General features: G+C 34.7%; 1 protein-coding gene across 1 annotated transcript in view; it reads right to left on the bottom strand.

The window, feature by feature from the left end:
- The window catches only part of LOC108680619 (carbonic anhydrase-related protein 10), a 72,106-nt gene that overhangs the window by 6,671 nt on the left and 49,094 nt on the right, over positions 1-16,341 (bottom strand). Inside the window, exons 3-6 of the mRNA XM_018169493.2 lie at positions 15,461-15,597; positions 5,224-5,415; positions 920-1,015; positions 113-334 (exon numbers count right to left, since the gene is read on the bottom strand). Coding sequence (XP_018024982.1) covers positions 113-334; positions 920-1,015; positions 5,224-5,415; positions 15,461-15,597 — 647 coding nt within the window. The remainder of the gene's footprint in view (positions 1-112; positions 335-919; positions 1,016-5,223; positions 5,416-15,460; positions 15,598-16,341) is intronic.

The following is a 16,341-nucleotide window of genomic DNA, read 5'->3' as shown; positions in this document are numbered from 1 at the left end:
TAAAAGTAGCTTATTTTAATGTTCAACAAATAAAATGAGCACCCAGCTAGTTTTCAGTTCGGCTGCATTAATGTAGGTGGCATCGGATAATGACTAAAGGTAAATAACTCACCTCCTGCTTGGTGATATAAATAGGTTTGTTCATGAGCAACCACGTGGTTGTCTCCCAGCAACCAGGGTGTGTGGTAGAGCCGTCGTATGTCATGTAATGCTGGGTTAGCGGCAGCAGACCGGCCAGCGAGATGTGCTTCACGGCGCTGCGGTCTCCTCTGTACACGATCTTGTTGAAGCCCGAGGACAGGATTCGGAACTCGTCGTTGCCGGACTGTCCGATCTGACGGAAAAATTGCCGGTCTCAGGAATAACGCAGTGATAAAAGGGTCAGAAGTTTAAATAGGATGCACGAAGCAGAAATGAAAACGCAATGACCCGAAATGAAATCGTGGAAAGACAGGAATTAGAAACAGAGCAGTAATGTTGTAGTGGCCCGAAATATCGTAAAGACTAAAATAGATCGGATAAGCAGCGTAAAATGGTTTAAGTTATTTAGAAAATATAGGTGAGTAATTTTTAAGAGGCTTATGTACTAATTCATAATGCACTTAATCTAGATGATTATAGGGCAGTTAAATTAATTGCTCGAGTTATAGAGAATATCCTTCGAAGTATTCTAAGTATTTGAAATCCATAGGATCAAATAGGCTCCTGTTGCAGATGACAAATAAAAACAAATAAACTTGAATGAAGATGACAAATTAATGAATTTCGACTTGAATGAGAAAGGAACGTAAGTGAAAAAACAATAGTCAATAATGTGCTAAACTTTATTGAATCCAGAAACTGTACACCTATATGATGATAAGAAATGAATGTTTCGTGTAGTAAGCAGTGAAAAATTAAAACATCTTTTAATGCAGACCTGAATCATGACGCTGACTCCGACGATGCCGTTGCTGTTCTGCTGCGCTTCACTCATGTTGGGGTAGAGATCAGCGTTGAACCCGTACAGCTGTAGCTGCTCAGCGCCAAATGATATATAATTATTTTGAGGAACACTTAATTTTTGTCCATAAAATATTATGGACAAAAGAAATGGTGTAACGATTTCGTGAGAATGGTGTAACGATTGAATAATTTCATTTTAGGAATTTGCTGTTATTTTCATACCGTGTCAGAAAGTTATTTGAATGGACAGACGAAATAGTTGAAATTCGGGAATTTGATAGCCAAAATGCTATATGATACTATAATGTATCTAAAATCAAATCAAGTTGTTCGGCGGATAAGAAAGCTGCATTCATGGTTACTAATTTTCGCCACGGCACTAATATCACTGGAAAAATATTGTAAATGAAAGATTGAATAATTTATATATTAATATTGAGCGTTCAGTGTAAATATTCTGAAGAATTATGACAGTGGGAGAGATCCACCTGAAATTATACAGTAACGTATACAGTTGATTTGTAAAGATGTCTCGGATAAGTGTGAATTGATTTCAATAAATTCTTAATTCTTTGTATTATTCTCAATTGTTCGTTTGTGTTTTCTTCACTGATATTCATAGTTGAAAAATAGAATTCCTAAATCAGCTTCCAGAAAATAATTTATTTTGTATGAAAAGCTGCATCTTGAGCACAGTATTTGGGACTTCAATATAATGGAAAAATAAATCTTTTAATTTTCAAGTAGGGTAACGTGGGGCAGCGCGCCCCCCACTTTTTTTAAACTAAATTTTTGATGAAATTTTAATTGATACGAAGTGGTTTTTTGTTTTGTTTAAAGGTGCAACTAATGAGGAATGTATGATGTGAATTAGACGCCTATAGAGTTATTCAATTTTAAGTGAAACACTATTTTGTAAAAAGTGTCAAAATGGGCCCATTGCCCCACCCCTGGGGCAATGGGCCCATGGGCTTGGGGCAAGGCGCCCACCCTTGGTCCCGTGACCCGCAGTGGGCTCGCTGCCCCATGTTACCCTGCTGTCAATATTAATTTGTCAATATTTCTTACGACCTATACGAAGTATAAATATTTACAGTATTCGTTTATGAATTATTATTTGTGCATTTACCTATAAGAAGAAATTCATATATATCAACAAGCACAATATTTTTGTTTTAGACTATGAGTAAACGCTCCCTCATATTCCAGCGTAGCACACATAGTGCGAATATTTCAGTGGATGAGAGCCATCGCATTGCATCGAGCGGGGTGAAAATATTGCTGTAGTTTATACCGATAATATTTTAGCATAGAAGATCGACTACACTGCAGAAATCATGGGCATCTAAGCAAAAAATTTCACAAATATTTCAACGGAAAATTTATTCTTTATTAGGTACTTTTGGTATATATGAAAATCATTCAAGTACGTAATTGTATGGTAAAAACACCCAATAATCAGAAGAAATTTAATGACGATAATCAATGAATTTTTCTAAAAAAAATGCAAATAAATAAAATTCAATTCATTAAGAATTTTTTGATTGTTTGAATCCAATTGTAATTCAGTCGTTTGATTAATGGGTTACAGTTTTTCAGCAGTCAACAGCTTGCTGAAATTGTATTAAAATTTCACTTTCAACTCAATTGAACAACTCTCCTTTTATCGCAACTCGATTGAGTAAGACGACTCTCTTGCATATTTCCCTGCTGATGCATTGCTCTCAAAATAAATGGAGTTAATTGGCTATGATATTGAGATTAACTTTTCAGCATTAAGACTTTAAATTTAATAAGCGGGTAACAACTTTTTACGGTGACAAAGCCAATTTGTGAAACGCTTTTGTGATAAAACTCTTATCCTGCTTTCTAATCTCAATCAATTATTCCTAAATGCAATTTATTCATCAATTAGATCAAGCAGTTCTTGGGAGCGAGCACGTATAAATTAAAGGAGTAGCCAATAAATACGTAGAACTTAGAAATGTCTGCATTTTACATTTTATATTTAATATAGAAGAAACTGGGCGATGATTTGACTAGCGAATCAAATTTTAATTAAGAGTGGACACTTGGCTTGCGTGTTCACCGGACGAATAGAGATTCATTTCTTGATTACACAATCGCTCTAATTTGGAGGAAATTGAAATAATGGAACATTAAAATTCTCGGTAATTTTTTCGTTAATTGGGCTTGTGCAAGAATGGGCCAAAGACCGGGTTCTATTTGTGGACAAAAAGATTCTGACATTAATTTAGGCTTGCGTTATTGTTAGTGGTTATTTGGGCATGGAGAAAACCGCTAAGTCGCTGTGGATTTTTTTAAAAATAAAATAAAATGTCCAAGATGTGCCTTTGTAATATTGTATATACAATAATATGTGGGATATGTTGTACTGCAGTGTTTAGTAAGTAGTTATATAAACATAATTAATAGTCAGCTCTTGTGCTCGTGGCAGATTATTAATATTACAAAGACCGTCTTCCGGAAAGAAACAATTTGCTCCAGAAATATAAAAAAAATTCAAGATATTAGCAAGCGAACAGTGTGGGAATCTTTTTCTAGAAATGTTACGATATTTTGTGTGAGATTTCTTTATAATCTCAAGTCAAGGCATTCAGAAAAATAAAGCCATGCCCGTGAAAATAATAAAGTTTAACTGAATTTAGATAATTGTTTTCCAAGTTCCCGCTCGAGCTAAGAGTGCGTAATTTTGCTAAATTTGGGCAATAACCTTCATGAAAAAAAAGATAATTTCTGTGATCTCTATAGCCATCAATTATTGTCGTGCAGGAAAGTCTGTGAACGCGCGCCAGCCATGGGCCGTGAACGAGGAGACTGCAATTTTTCGCCGTTTTTTAGGAGGTCGTTTTTCTCAGGTCAGAAGCTGTGACGGCAATCTGTCGGTCCCCTCAGCTCTTTCTGGCACACTGACACGAAAATTGTGTCGAGTCCCGGGACCCGTGACAGCTCCTCGTGTCATTACTAAAAAATAGAACGCACTTCGCGAGACTAGGTTGACTTCACTGACTTCACTGACTTCACTGGTTCGTAACTTCCCTGAATCGGATACGAGGTCATAGACTCAAGTGTAGAGGTAATGCTAGAAAATAATGCTAGAAAATACTGGTAAAAAATAATGGTAGAGAATAATGATAGAAAATAATGCTAGAAAATAATGCTAGAAAATATTGCTAGAAAATAATGCTGGAAAATAATGATAGAAAATAATGATAGAAAATAATGCTAGAAAATGATGCTTGAAAATACTGATAGAAAATAATGGTACAAAACAGTGCTAGAAAATAATGCTAGAAAATAATGCTAGAAAATAATGCTGGAAAATAATGCTAGAAAATACTGCTGGAAAATAATGCTAGAAAATAATGCTTGAAATTATGCTTGAAAATATGATCTAATAATGGCCAGAAAAGCTTTAAAGAGGTGAAGAACGAACATGGAATCTGTCCTCTTCTATAAATGTCTCGAGCTATAACTTAAAGGTTAAAACCTTTCAACAATTTTAGGACTTCCCTACGAGGGTCAAGTCGGGAGAGTTATAAAGTTTCTTGCAGTGCATATTATTTACTTCATGGAAAACTTGATTATAAGATCGTAAATAAGGTTATACAGACACATTTTTGCTAAAATTTATTGGAACGAATAAGATGTTAGTGTAGAGACGGTATCTGTAAAATCTAGTTGAGAATTACTAAAAAAAATCAAGCGTAGCTTGAAATGTAACATAATTTATATAAGCGCTTCATGTTGAACGGACGGGCATCGTGACATGCACGATTTTTACCTGCCTTAATAATATGGGATTGAGTTCAGAAAATTTCTTGTTTCATCTTCAAAATTCATCGAGTCTATTTGTTATGTTGCGAAAAACCCATCGTGTACCGAAACGAAATTTTACTGAAAATTTATATACATGGTCGGTCAAATTTTACTTGTTGAAGATTTATGCTTCTAATAACGAGTAGCTAGCGAGTTTTGGAACCTCGACTCGTAATGCCGAGAAACCGTCTGCCGTGTTATCAGAAGTGCATGTATAGCTCCAGGCAGATAAATGAGTTTTTAGCGCATTTTCTCATTTATGGAAAAAATGCACTATTGTGCTCGCCATGTCCGTCCGTCCATCTGTCCGTTTGTCTGTCTGTCAGTCCGTGACTTCACATTATTCGTCGACGAGAAAATGCGCTCTCTGTCACTCACTGCAGTGAGTACTGAGCTATATTTTTATTTACTACAGGCAGTGTTATCTAAGTAACCAACCTCAGCAGGAAATGCGTTTCCATTGATCTGATGCTCGGAGCCAACGTTGTCGTGCTCTCCGAAGTGGACATACAGTTCCTCAAAGCGATATTTGTAGACCAGCGGACCGCCTGTGATGTTCACGTGCGTCGTCATCGCAGGGTCTACTCTGAAGATCACGCTCTGGCCTTTGTTGTAAAGGTAGCCGTCGATCTGAAAAAGAAGGTATTTCCATCGTGAATATATTAACATTAATTTGGCTTATTTTATTATTGATAAGCCGAATGTCATTGAAATAATTTTTCAATTTGCTAGATAATGATAAGTTGGCTAAAAAAAGTCCAGCACGAAAAACGTTACTGTCGATAGTAGAACGTGAACAATTTTCCTATTTAACTCTTTACCTCCATGACTATTGATAGTAGTTTTATTCAAACATCGCCAAAACAAGGTTAAATGTAAAACGACGAGGAATTATATCCACGGTAATTAGTGTTAGAATATTCCAACCTTTTACAGATAAAATGAAATCTTTTAACACGTGAGCAAAGAATTTAAACATTAATGCCGTCGTAAGAAGTTGTCAAGAGCGTTGATTCTGCGAATGGAAGAGATGTTTTTTTTTCAATGTATGTCAACCATCGATCTGGGGAGTGAAAACAATCCCCTGTTTTGCGGACGCGAAAACAGCGAACACTTTGGCTAACAGGAGGCATGGAGTCAAAAACAACGTTGAGCTCAATTAATTTCTTGAAGAATACGTTCCATTCGGAGTTTGGATCACAATTGATCAGATCAAATCGAAAATATTTTCTCGTTAAGAGAAACGTTAAAAGTTGAAGAAGTCTTAAAAAAGTGAAGGCGATCTCGGAAGTCCATCAGCCAAAATTTTCATTCGTGTACAAGCAAAGTCTTCCAAATTCATCTGTGAGTGATGAAATATTACGATCTTAGTAGAGCTTCATACACATCACAGTTACGACCATCAGTGTCACGGTTAATGGTATATTTTTTTTGCGACCCGAAAAACTTGATTGCTAGTTCATTATGTACCAGCCTGGCTGCGCTTATCAGTTTCGTTGACCATTTTTTCTTCGACATTTTCCACGCTTGGTTAATTTTTTTCATTATGAATATTTACAAATTTTAGTGATATTTTCCAAGTTTAAACTGCAATTCAACAAATTTTTTTCTAGACAACCCTATTATTATGTTAATTCTATGCGATAATTGCCGTCTATTTGTCGAGCTTATTACCGAATCTCGCTAAATAAATACGCAGAAAATTATCTAAGACTTTTCAATTAACCCGCTCCTGAGACTGGGAATTTTAAAATTCACTGGCAGCACGTTTTGGTTCTGATCCGATTAATATTATATTCTGATCCAAATTAAAACTATTCATTTAGAGGCCTTTTTAACTTGCATGTAGCGCACTGCATTGAGTAATAGATTTTACTGCCCGTGTGAAAGAACATCTATATTTATTCTTATTTTTTTTAAAGGATATACCCAGAATAAATTCTTTCACCACTCAGGCAAAGGAGCCAAAAAATGCATATGCAATTATCGCTCCGGAAATAAATTATCGATATAAGGCAAGCGTGTGAGGAGGCAACCGAGGTTTAAGAACACACTAATGGGTTTTGCACTAAGAACTAATGGGAACTCACTAATGAGTTTAGCGTAAAGAGATAAAGAGAACTCATTAAAGAGTTAAGCATTTTTCTGATTTCACCACTTCCTTTTGTTTCGGTGCAGAATGTCGTCGGAATCAACGAACATATTATTGGAACGATACGAATCTCATAGATTATGCTCATGAGTTAACCTTGAATTAGAATTCCACTGTTAATTTATTATTCCTAACGTTACAGAAATAATTGACTACTGCGCAGGTTTGTATCGCTTTGTTCTTTTAATGCATTAATCCACTTAAGAAATTCTAGGTATGTAAAATGTATGAAAGAAATTTATTTGATCATTAATAAAGCTGTAATTAGAGTTAGTATTTTCATTGTTCAATTTTATCTATAAATTTCGATTTATAATTTCAGTGGAAATTAGTGAGGATCACTAACATACGTGCTAGAGTGTTATTTTTAAAGAAAAAAAAACGATATCTTACACATACAGAAGCTATGCGGTAATAGGAGAGCAAGATGGAAAATAATCCAGACGATATAAAACTATCTGATAAAAAATATGTTATATTATCCATGTGTTGCTAGCTTACGTTATCAACAATGGAGCGATGTTCTGATTTTAGTTTTTAGGAAGTTTTTACAGTTTTCTCCATCACTGGTCTGGAAAATGGTTTCGAATCCGTGTGGGCAAAATAGGAGAAACGTAATTGTTTCTAGCGTGGCGACCTTTCGCTCAAAAATGGGCAAAAATCGCGGGAAATTATTCCGACGCAGTCTAGCGTGAGTGTCGCTGTTATGACGAAGAAGGAAAATTAATTATAATATTAAAGTCATTTTAAAATCAATGTATTCTTCCGTGATTATTCTGAAGTAGAAAGTCATAATTTTATAGTTAAAATTGAGGTGAAATCTTGCTGAGAGGTTATAGCCTAAGATACACAAAAATATCTCAATTTGATTTTAGATGCAGGACAAGAAAACAATACCGGATTAAAAGAAGAGTTTAAACTTTGTGAAGACGACAGTTTAGCGTAAGGACATTCTTATTTTAGCAATCATTTTCCTGTGCAATGCTGCGAGATGAAACAATGCAAAATGGAGCGCTTAGTGGCTATTCGTTTCTATACAGTATACAGTACGCGTTACTGCACGTGAAAGTTAGCGTTACTGCATGTGGATTAACGATACTGCAAGTGGAAAGTGAGAGTTACTGCACGTGAAAGTTAGCGTTACTGCACATGAAAATTAGCGTTACTGCAAGTGGAAAGTGAGAGTTACTGCACGTGAAAGTTAGCGTTACTGCACGTGAAAGTTAGCGTTACTGCAAGAGAGAGTGCGAGTTACTGTTACACTTTGTGCAGCTTAAATTCGATTTCTCATTGATCATTGCAATTGTAAAAGTTCAATCAGGAGCACGCAGGTAAGTTAGAAAAGTGTGATAGTGCAGATTAAATCGAACGTCGCGCTTGATGAAGTGCTTGTACGTCAGACTGTCCTCTACGCGCTGCCTTTCATGGTCCCGCAAAACTCTGCAATTTTCTTTGCTCTTTTTGAGATCGCTGATAAGCTACCAGCTGCTGAGACCTCGTTTGTCTTATGAGCATTTCAAGAGTTTTATTCCAGGCGAAATGTCCAGTAGACACGTGATTTCTGACGTAAAATCTGTAGAATTTAACTCTTTTAAAATTGCCAGGTGAATTGCGAACAATTTTTAATTTGAATAAGTATGGAACAACGTCGAGAAATTTAAATCAAAATAATGAGTCGAGATGGTCGCAAATAAAATCGATGTTATGTGAATGATGAATATAAGCACACGCATTAATAGGATCATGAAAGGCTCAACATTAGCAACTGAAGATCTAATTAAAATTTTTAATTTGTCTTGAAACAAATATACAACAGCAAAGAGATTACATTGGAGCACCAATTATTACTATTATTAAATCATAGTTTTATTGCATTGGTATTAGTTATTCAGTAATTAGTTATCATTATAAATTAGTAATAATTATTAGAATTATTAAGGAATAGCATTATTAAATACATCAGCATTTATTCAATATTACTAGTGCTGGTACTTTCAATCATCATTTTTTCAAGCAGGTGTTAAATTTTTAGGAATTTCTTAGATATTTAAAGTACTTCCCAAATAATTCCTAAGTGCGCTGACATGAAAATTTTACATCAGTGGGAATATCATATACCAGAAGATTTAAGGATAAATGGTTTTACGTTATTTTCTTTTGGTTACGGATAATGCGACACAAAAATCGGTCCTTTGATAATTAGAAGAGTTTACAAGGTAAAATTCTTAATTTAAAAAGACTCTTTGCATCAAGAATCATATAGTCTTGAAAATTTCACGTAAAGAAATTATTTTCAGTAATGCGTTTGAAGTTGTTTGTAATAATTTTCAGTCCTATCGAACAACTTACTCACATTCTAATTGAGCTATAGAAAAACCTGAAAATTTTGGTACAACACACCCGAGTTAGATACTTTATGTTCATTGTATTCATTCAAGTATGAAAAACATTAAAGAAATGTGTGCAATAGACACTGATCAACATGGACTGTTGACCGAATGATCAAAGTGAATTTTAATCATCATAAAATTTAATTTTTATCTTGCTGTACACAGATTTTTGGTATTTGATCATCGATTTATCTTACCAGTGTAAAATTTTCCACTGGCATCCTCTTCGGCAGCCTAAATTATATTTGCATTTCGTTTATAAGATAAACACATTTCTTGCTCGACATTTCTAGGGGTGAGAAAACAGGCAAACTGAAGAACAATGTCCACTTTAGTTGGCCATGTTTCGAGGCCGTAACAAAGTTTGCAGTGACATCATTAGCTTTTTGGGTTCAAGTTGCACTAGCGCTGCGCTGAACAGCAGCTGTCAACCTGGAGGCTAGCAAACATAAAGTAGGATACTGGCTCTTCACAGAAATATTTTTAATGAACTAATATTATGTTGAATTGCCCTTGGTGGAGTGGAGCATATTCACAATTAAATGGTATGAAAGAATGATGATTTTATAGTCAAAGGGCAATATCGCTGCTTTCCATGACGAAGTAAAACAGAAAATGTGATATTTTGCTTGTGTAATGCTTTTCAAGTCAAGTACACGAGGTAAGCAGTGTTTGAAAACGAAATCTAATTTAATGAGGCGCGATAATATCCTGAAACAATATGTGATAATAGAAAAAAAAATTAAAAACTGAGACTGAGGGGAGTCATTCAATCGCCACACAATCTCAAATTTAAATATTTTCCTATAATATCGCAATTAAGCGCGACCACGTACTAGTATGCCCTGTAGGCACAATAACAACTTTTAATGGATATAGGATATTTAAAATGAAGAATTATCTAAAGACAACAGAAATATTTATTTGAAAAAATCTCATTATAAGAAATCATTTATCATACTTGGGTTTTTAGTTTTTCTTCTAAATTTGTAGCAGATAGAATTTGTTTATTATTTAGTCAATCTAATTATATAAGATAATTTCTAATTCGCTCTTAATTACCTGCTCCATTTGCATGTAATCGAGGAATTAAAGTTCATCTAATATTCTTGTTAAAACATTTAGTGATAATTGTTAAAAACTGTTACTTTGACGTCTTAAAACACATAAAATTTTTACATAAGTCGGCTGTTCTTGTGCGGTACGAATCTAATTAGATAGTCGTTATTTTTATTGCATAAATGGGTGTTTGATCTAAAATATTGTTAATCTCTTGGTAAATATAATGTTCTCAATAAACTAAGTCGCGAATTAATAACGTATCTAAGTTTCAAAACTCATTTAAAGCTTGGCATTCTCCATGCCAAGCTTTAAATTGATGTCAAATTGCAAGATTATGCTACGCCGTTTATTCATGATTTATTTTACCACCGTAATTCGTTAGAAACAAAACAGAAAATTTATCACTTTCTTGGAGCATCTGATAATAATTTTCGTCCACAACCATGACAGAACTTACACGCTCCTATTTTCAGGATTGTAATATAAAGCGTGAGCGGAAGACAGCGCGAGTTGTAAGTTGAAATGAGTTCCTACTAACTTAAATTAGTTCAAATAAAATGAAAGGAAACATCAGACAAGTTGGCGACACAGCTCTCGGCGACCATGACAGTTCATATCCGCGGGGGAGGTTTTGTCATGCCGACGCTCCGCTCGTAGACGCTGACTGCCGATTGATAGCGGCTGTGCTTCTCTTCTGGTTAGACGGTAAATTTATGGGGATTGTTAATGAATTACAATTTTTTGTAATTAATTCGTTGAAATTCATTATATTGTGCACTTAAAGTTTATGAACTGAATCACTGACTTTAAAAGATTGAGGTTCAATACCTGATTGTGTTTCCAACTTTTTTGAAATTTCGACATTATACGTATGTCATTTTATGATTATTTATTATATGGTGACATTCCCTCTAAACCTTATCGATAATTGCCATATTTTATCATAAACCTACAAAAAACATCAACCAGGGAATTACCTGTAAAATAGTTTCTAAAAAAAGAACCTTCTTTGTAGAGAAGTTATAACAACAACATGCAACTTTTTGTCGAGACTTTGTATTTACGCAGTGAAGTTGAAGTGTTTGATCAAAAGTGAAGTATTTGACACTCGATCAATAAAAATTGTCCCTTTCAATAGCAGCTATATTAATATTAAATACTTATGCAGAAAATTCCTTTTGAAAATCAGCGCCCGGCTCATTTAAAAAGCATTGACGAATAGAGGCATGCCAAAAGGTCACTTACCGACCATAATAATTCAAAAAATAAGAGTTAATTTTTCATTCTTCATTCATTCATCAAGTCCGACACAATTAAATATATATAAAAGGTCGTTTAAAGTTTAAGGCTGCAGAAAAAGGTCAAATCTCACCATTGTTTCTATTAAAGTTCAGACGGAATCGGAAAAAGGTGTCATGAATGCTATAAATTTCTAAAAACATAAAAAATTTAATCGATTATGAATATAATTTGATTTTAAATAGGATATCAGTACTGGATGGTGCATTAATGCCTTTTATTTTCAATTACCTGGCATGTGTCGAAACAATTGGAAATTTTCTGGCAATATTCGAAAAACATTCTTTGGTGGTTGCAAGGTACTCTTAAAAAAAGTCTTTATGTTCCTTCGTTGGCTTTAAACATAAAAAGCTTCATTAAATCTTTCAAATGAACGAGCGCTCAGTTATGAGAGAAATTTTTACCGATGGTTTTGTAAACATAAAACGAATCAAAAGATCAAATGGTGCGTTAAAAATAATAAACTGCTTGCAAAATATTAAAGTAAAAAAACGTGAAAATTTTAGTAGTTTTAGGATACATGGAACACTTTATATACATCAATAGGATGGAACTAGAGAACAGCCAAGCAAACAGGCACGTAGCGTTCGCAGTTTTCGCCTGGAGGTTCACAAGAAAATTCTCAAATTACAGCTACCGGGACAATAAAACTTGGAGGACAAGTAGAGTCTCGGGAATAGCAATAACGAAGAACAGTTTTCAGTTAAGAAAGCCAAAGTATCAAGACTATAGGCTCAAGTGGCAGGCATATTGGCAACTGATAAAGGTTCATTGTGGCATTTGAGGGCCGAGTTCTTGCCTATATCCTGCCGCTAAACGGCTCTCAAAAAAGCGACTTTAAGTCTGGAATCCACTCGTGTTATCTCTTGAGTTCCGATAAAGGACATCGCGAGAGTCTTTCCTTCTTTTAATGGCAGCTTCCATTACATCGGTTATGAGATAGCGGATCTAGAAATTAGACTTTAAGTGCGGACATTAAAGAGAATGTACAAGACGCTGGCCCCGACGTCGAACCTGATTTTTATGTGTTTCAGAGAAAAAAGATTGAGAGAAAAACAAAACTTCAAATTTTCTCACGTGCGGAAAAATCAAATTTGTCTCACAATGAGTAGCCTAATATACAATCAGAAATAACTCGATTACTTCTACCGAAATGAATAATGAAGATTTAATATTGCATTTGGAATAGTAAAAGTGTCCATGAAATTGAAGTTTTAGCAAAAAATTTGAAATATTATATTCCGGTAATGGCATTATTTACAGCTATTATACAGTATTGAACAAATTTTGTCTGTCCGAAGAACAAAATGTTTTTGAGATTAGTCATTCAAGCAATTTAAGTGCTATTGCATCATGGAAAGTATTGAAACGATTCACTGCCACGTATTATAAGAGAATTACCACAACAAATTTACTTGCTATCCCTGCCACAACTTGATTGCAAAACCATTTTACCATCATACCAGCCAATTATTTTGGTGATTTCCATTCAAGAAATCGAAACAACTATTCCGCGGAATCTATGAAATAGAAATCAAAACAATTTTTTACTTCAACCCCTGAGACGGCATTCATTAAATGATTCCTTCTCACTTTCCACAATAATAATTGACAATAGGAGACCAATTCTACATCTCGGTTTTACATTAGTTACACGAATTACATTTTCTTGTCCTTCTGATCAAGTGTATTCTAAAAAAACTGATGTATAATTCGTATTAAACAACATTACAAGACTTTGATCAACGTAAGATATTTTAGCAAACAATAGATTGAGGATTTTGGATTTGGTTCATTATTTCCTGAAAGAGAACGTCTAAGATGAAGGCATCGCATGTCGGACTTCCGCTTCTCAAACTCGTCTTCAATTTCACTCGCAAACTCGAGTCAAAATTTCCTTCGTAGCAATCTCGACAGACACAAATTATCGACGTCTTGTATTGTGTCAGACCGTTAGAGATGAATGGCTTTTAGTTGCTACGCAGAAATTCAATAGAATCATGAGGTTTCGTCAAGTCGAACTGAATTAAATAACAACACTGAATAGATTTTTCTCAACATCAATTTCGAGCGGGAAACGGGTACGTGAGGTATTTCATACAATTTCGAGTATTAAGACAGATATTGAGTAATAATTATACAAATAAGCGCTGCGGCTCAAACAGAATTCACTACAAGAGGTTTCCCCTATCAATGAATTTTCTCTTTAAATTTAAGTGGGGACTTCAATCTAAATATGTAAAATATATTGCAAAATATTTCAATTTGTTTGAATGAATTAAAGACAAATATTGTCATTCAAACAGCAATCATATCTTTTCTCGTGAAATAATTTGACATTATGTTTTAGAGTCGCATAGAGTAAATACTTAATGATTGCAGAGCGGACTGAAATTATTCAATTAATAATTTTATTAATGCACGATTGCAAGAAACGAGTGTTCATAAATCCTGATTGAAGTCTGAACACAAGTTCTGTTAAAACTTAATAAATTCTATGTATTAGGTCCATATATGAATAATTGGGAAGAAATAATTACGAGTTTGGAAGTTTTGAATACGATTTTGAACTAGAATTTATGCTGGAAAACACACTTCCTTATAATCAATTGCCTTTTTTGGAGCAAATTTTGATTTTGATTTTGTTCTCATTTAATAATCGGAAACCTTCACAAAGAATTTTTGCGATTGCATAAGAATTTTTTGAAAAATGAAATTTGTCTTTTTGAAGGAGCAAAAACATGAAACTAAAAATGTTATAAAATTTGTGTTAGCTCAATAATGTTGGGAACTTACTCTAAAATAAATCAATAAATCATTGGAACATATGCTTTTCAAAAAATTCATTGTAATTCAAATATATATCGGGATTGAACATAAAAGTTATTTACTATTTTTATCTCCCTAATTCTGCTGCGTTCGTGCATCGGGATGTTCGAAAACCTTCAGGGTCTCGGAAAAATTTTAAATACAAATAATTTAATCAAATTCTCGCACTCGATTATAGGAATGTCTATTTTTGGGTTGTATACATAAGCCGCGAATACTTCAACGAGTTCTAATACCATTTATTGTGTGGAAAAAGGCTATGTTATTCCTTGATACTCTGTATGATCAAACGCTTTTAGGACTTCTAAGGAACGATCCTTTTACGATAAGCACGGAACACAGAAAGAGAATCGAGGACTAAGCAGGCTGAAATATTTTAAAGAGCTTGTAAATGCTCTGTGATACCATAAATACTCTATGAATCAGCTTCTTTTCCACTATTTTAGGAGTACTGATTAGGCGAATATGGTTAAAACTCTTTGCTCATCTCTATTACTACGTACTCACCTTAAATTGATTCAGTTTCTGCTACTTATAATATCGCGTTGTCTTGCATTCGCCCAACCTGTACTGATATTTCACCGTAGTCTTCGATCATTTTCTTTACTGGTTCATATTATATTGCTTCTCTCCAGCTAGGCTTAATGCCTGGCGCTGCTCCCAGCTACCTAGCCTTGCTTCTCCTCACGCTGCTCCCAGCTAACCATCCTTGTTTTGCCTCATCTCACGCTGCTCCCAGCTAACCATCCTTGTTCTGCCTCATCTCACGCTGCTCCCAGCTAACCATCCTTGTTCTGCCTCATCTCACGCTGCTCTCAGCTAACCATCCTTGTTCTGCCTCATCTCACGCTGCTCTCAGCTAACCATCCTTGTCTACCCTTACCCCCGACTACGAAGAGCTTGCGTATTCAAGACGCAGCAGCGCCGGCTTGCACGGACTTACCCTGTGTTTATCAACATGCACGTGGCGAAGGTGAGGATCATACACCAGTTTGTTGGGCTCAATGTTGATGGGAGACTGACGCCGGCCCTTGTCGCACATGTTCCAGTTCATGTTCAGCAGGCCCCAGAACTGAGGACCTGTCGAAGGAGAGAGAACATGTCATGGTTTATTTAAGAAACAAGTATTGATAGATAAAAAGAGCAGGAAATAGCTAAAAAATAATTATTGAGAGCAGAAAACGATACAATTTTAGAAGACAAATCCACACAGTCTCTTAATTTTAATTATTTAATAGTGAGAATCTGCCAGTGAACATAGGCTAATAATACTGTGTGAGCTCATTAAATACAAGCAGGCGTTTAAATCAAAGAATAATAACAACTAATTAAATCATTAATCCATTGAGTTCTGGATAGTAATGTGAAAAAATTTTCATACCCCACGTTCTCATGGTAAAAGTGAAATTCTTATAATGGGCTAGACGCAACACAAGTCTTAAACTGTTCAGTTGATTTAAAATAATGAGCAATATTAAATATTGTTAACTTAGAAAATAAATTGGAAGTTGAAAATAATAATATTAAAGCATTAGCGGGATTTTGTCTGGTGAGTCATAGAGCGAAGTCGCCAATTTTTATTCGTGCATCGAATAAACAATGCGAACGCCTGAAGATTTTACGAATTATGGAGCCAATCTGTTATCGAATTTGACAACCTAAGTGAAAAATAATAAAATGGACCTAAATTTTGATACAGACTTTGACCTATCAGAAATTTACGTTAAATTAGTGGTTGTAATTTGTTTGTCCCATAACGTCAACTTTAAAAAAACGATATGCAGACAAAGTCAATGAATCAGATGAATCGTTAGTCGTGATTCG

Source organism: Hyalella azteca, unplaced genomic scaffold (assembly GCF_000764305.2).
Source record: "Hyalella azteca isolate HAZT.00-mixed unplaced genomic scaffold, Hazt_2.0.2 contig10792, whole genome shotgun sequence".
Taxonomy (NCBI): Eukaryota; Metazoa; Arthropoda; class Malacostraca; order Amphipoda; family Hyalellidae; genus Hyalella; species Hyalella azteca.
This window is presented reverse-complemented; position numbering and strand designations above follow the sequence as displayed.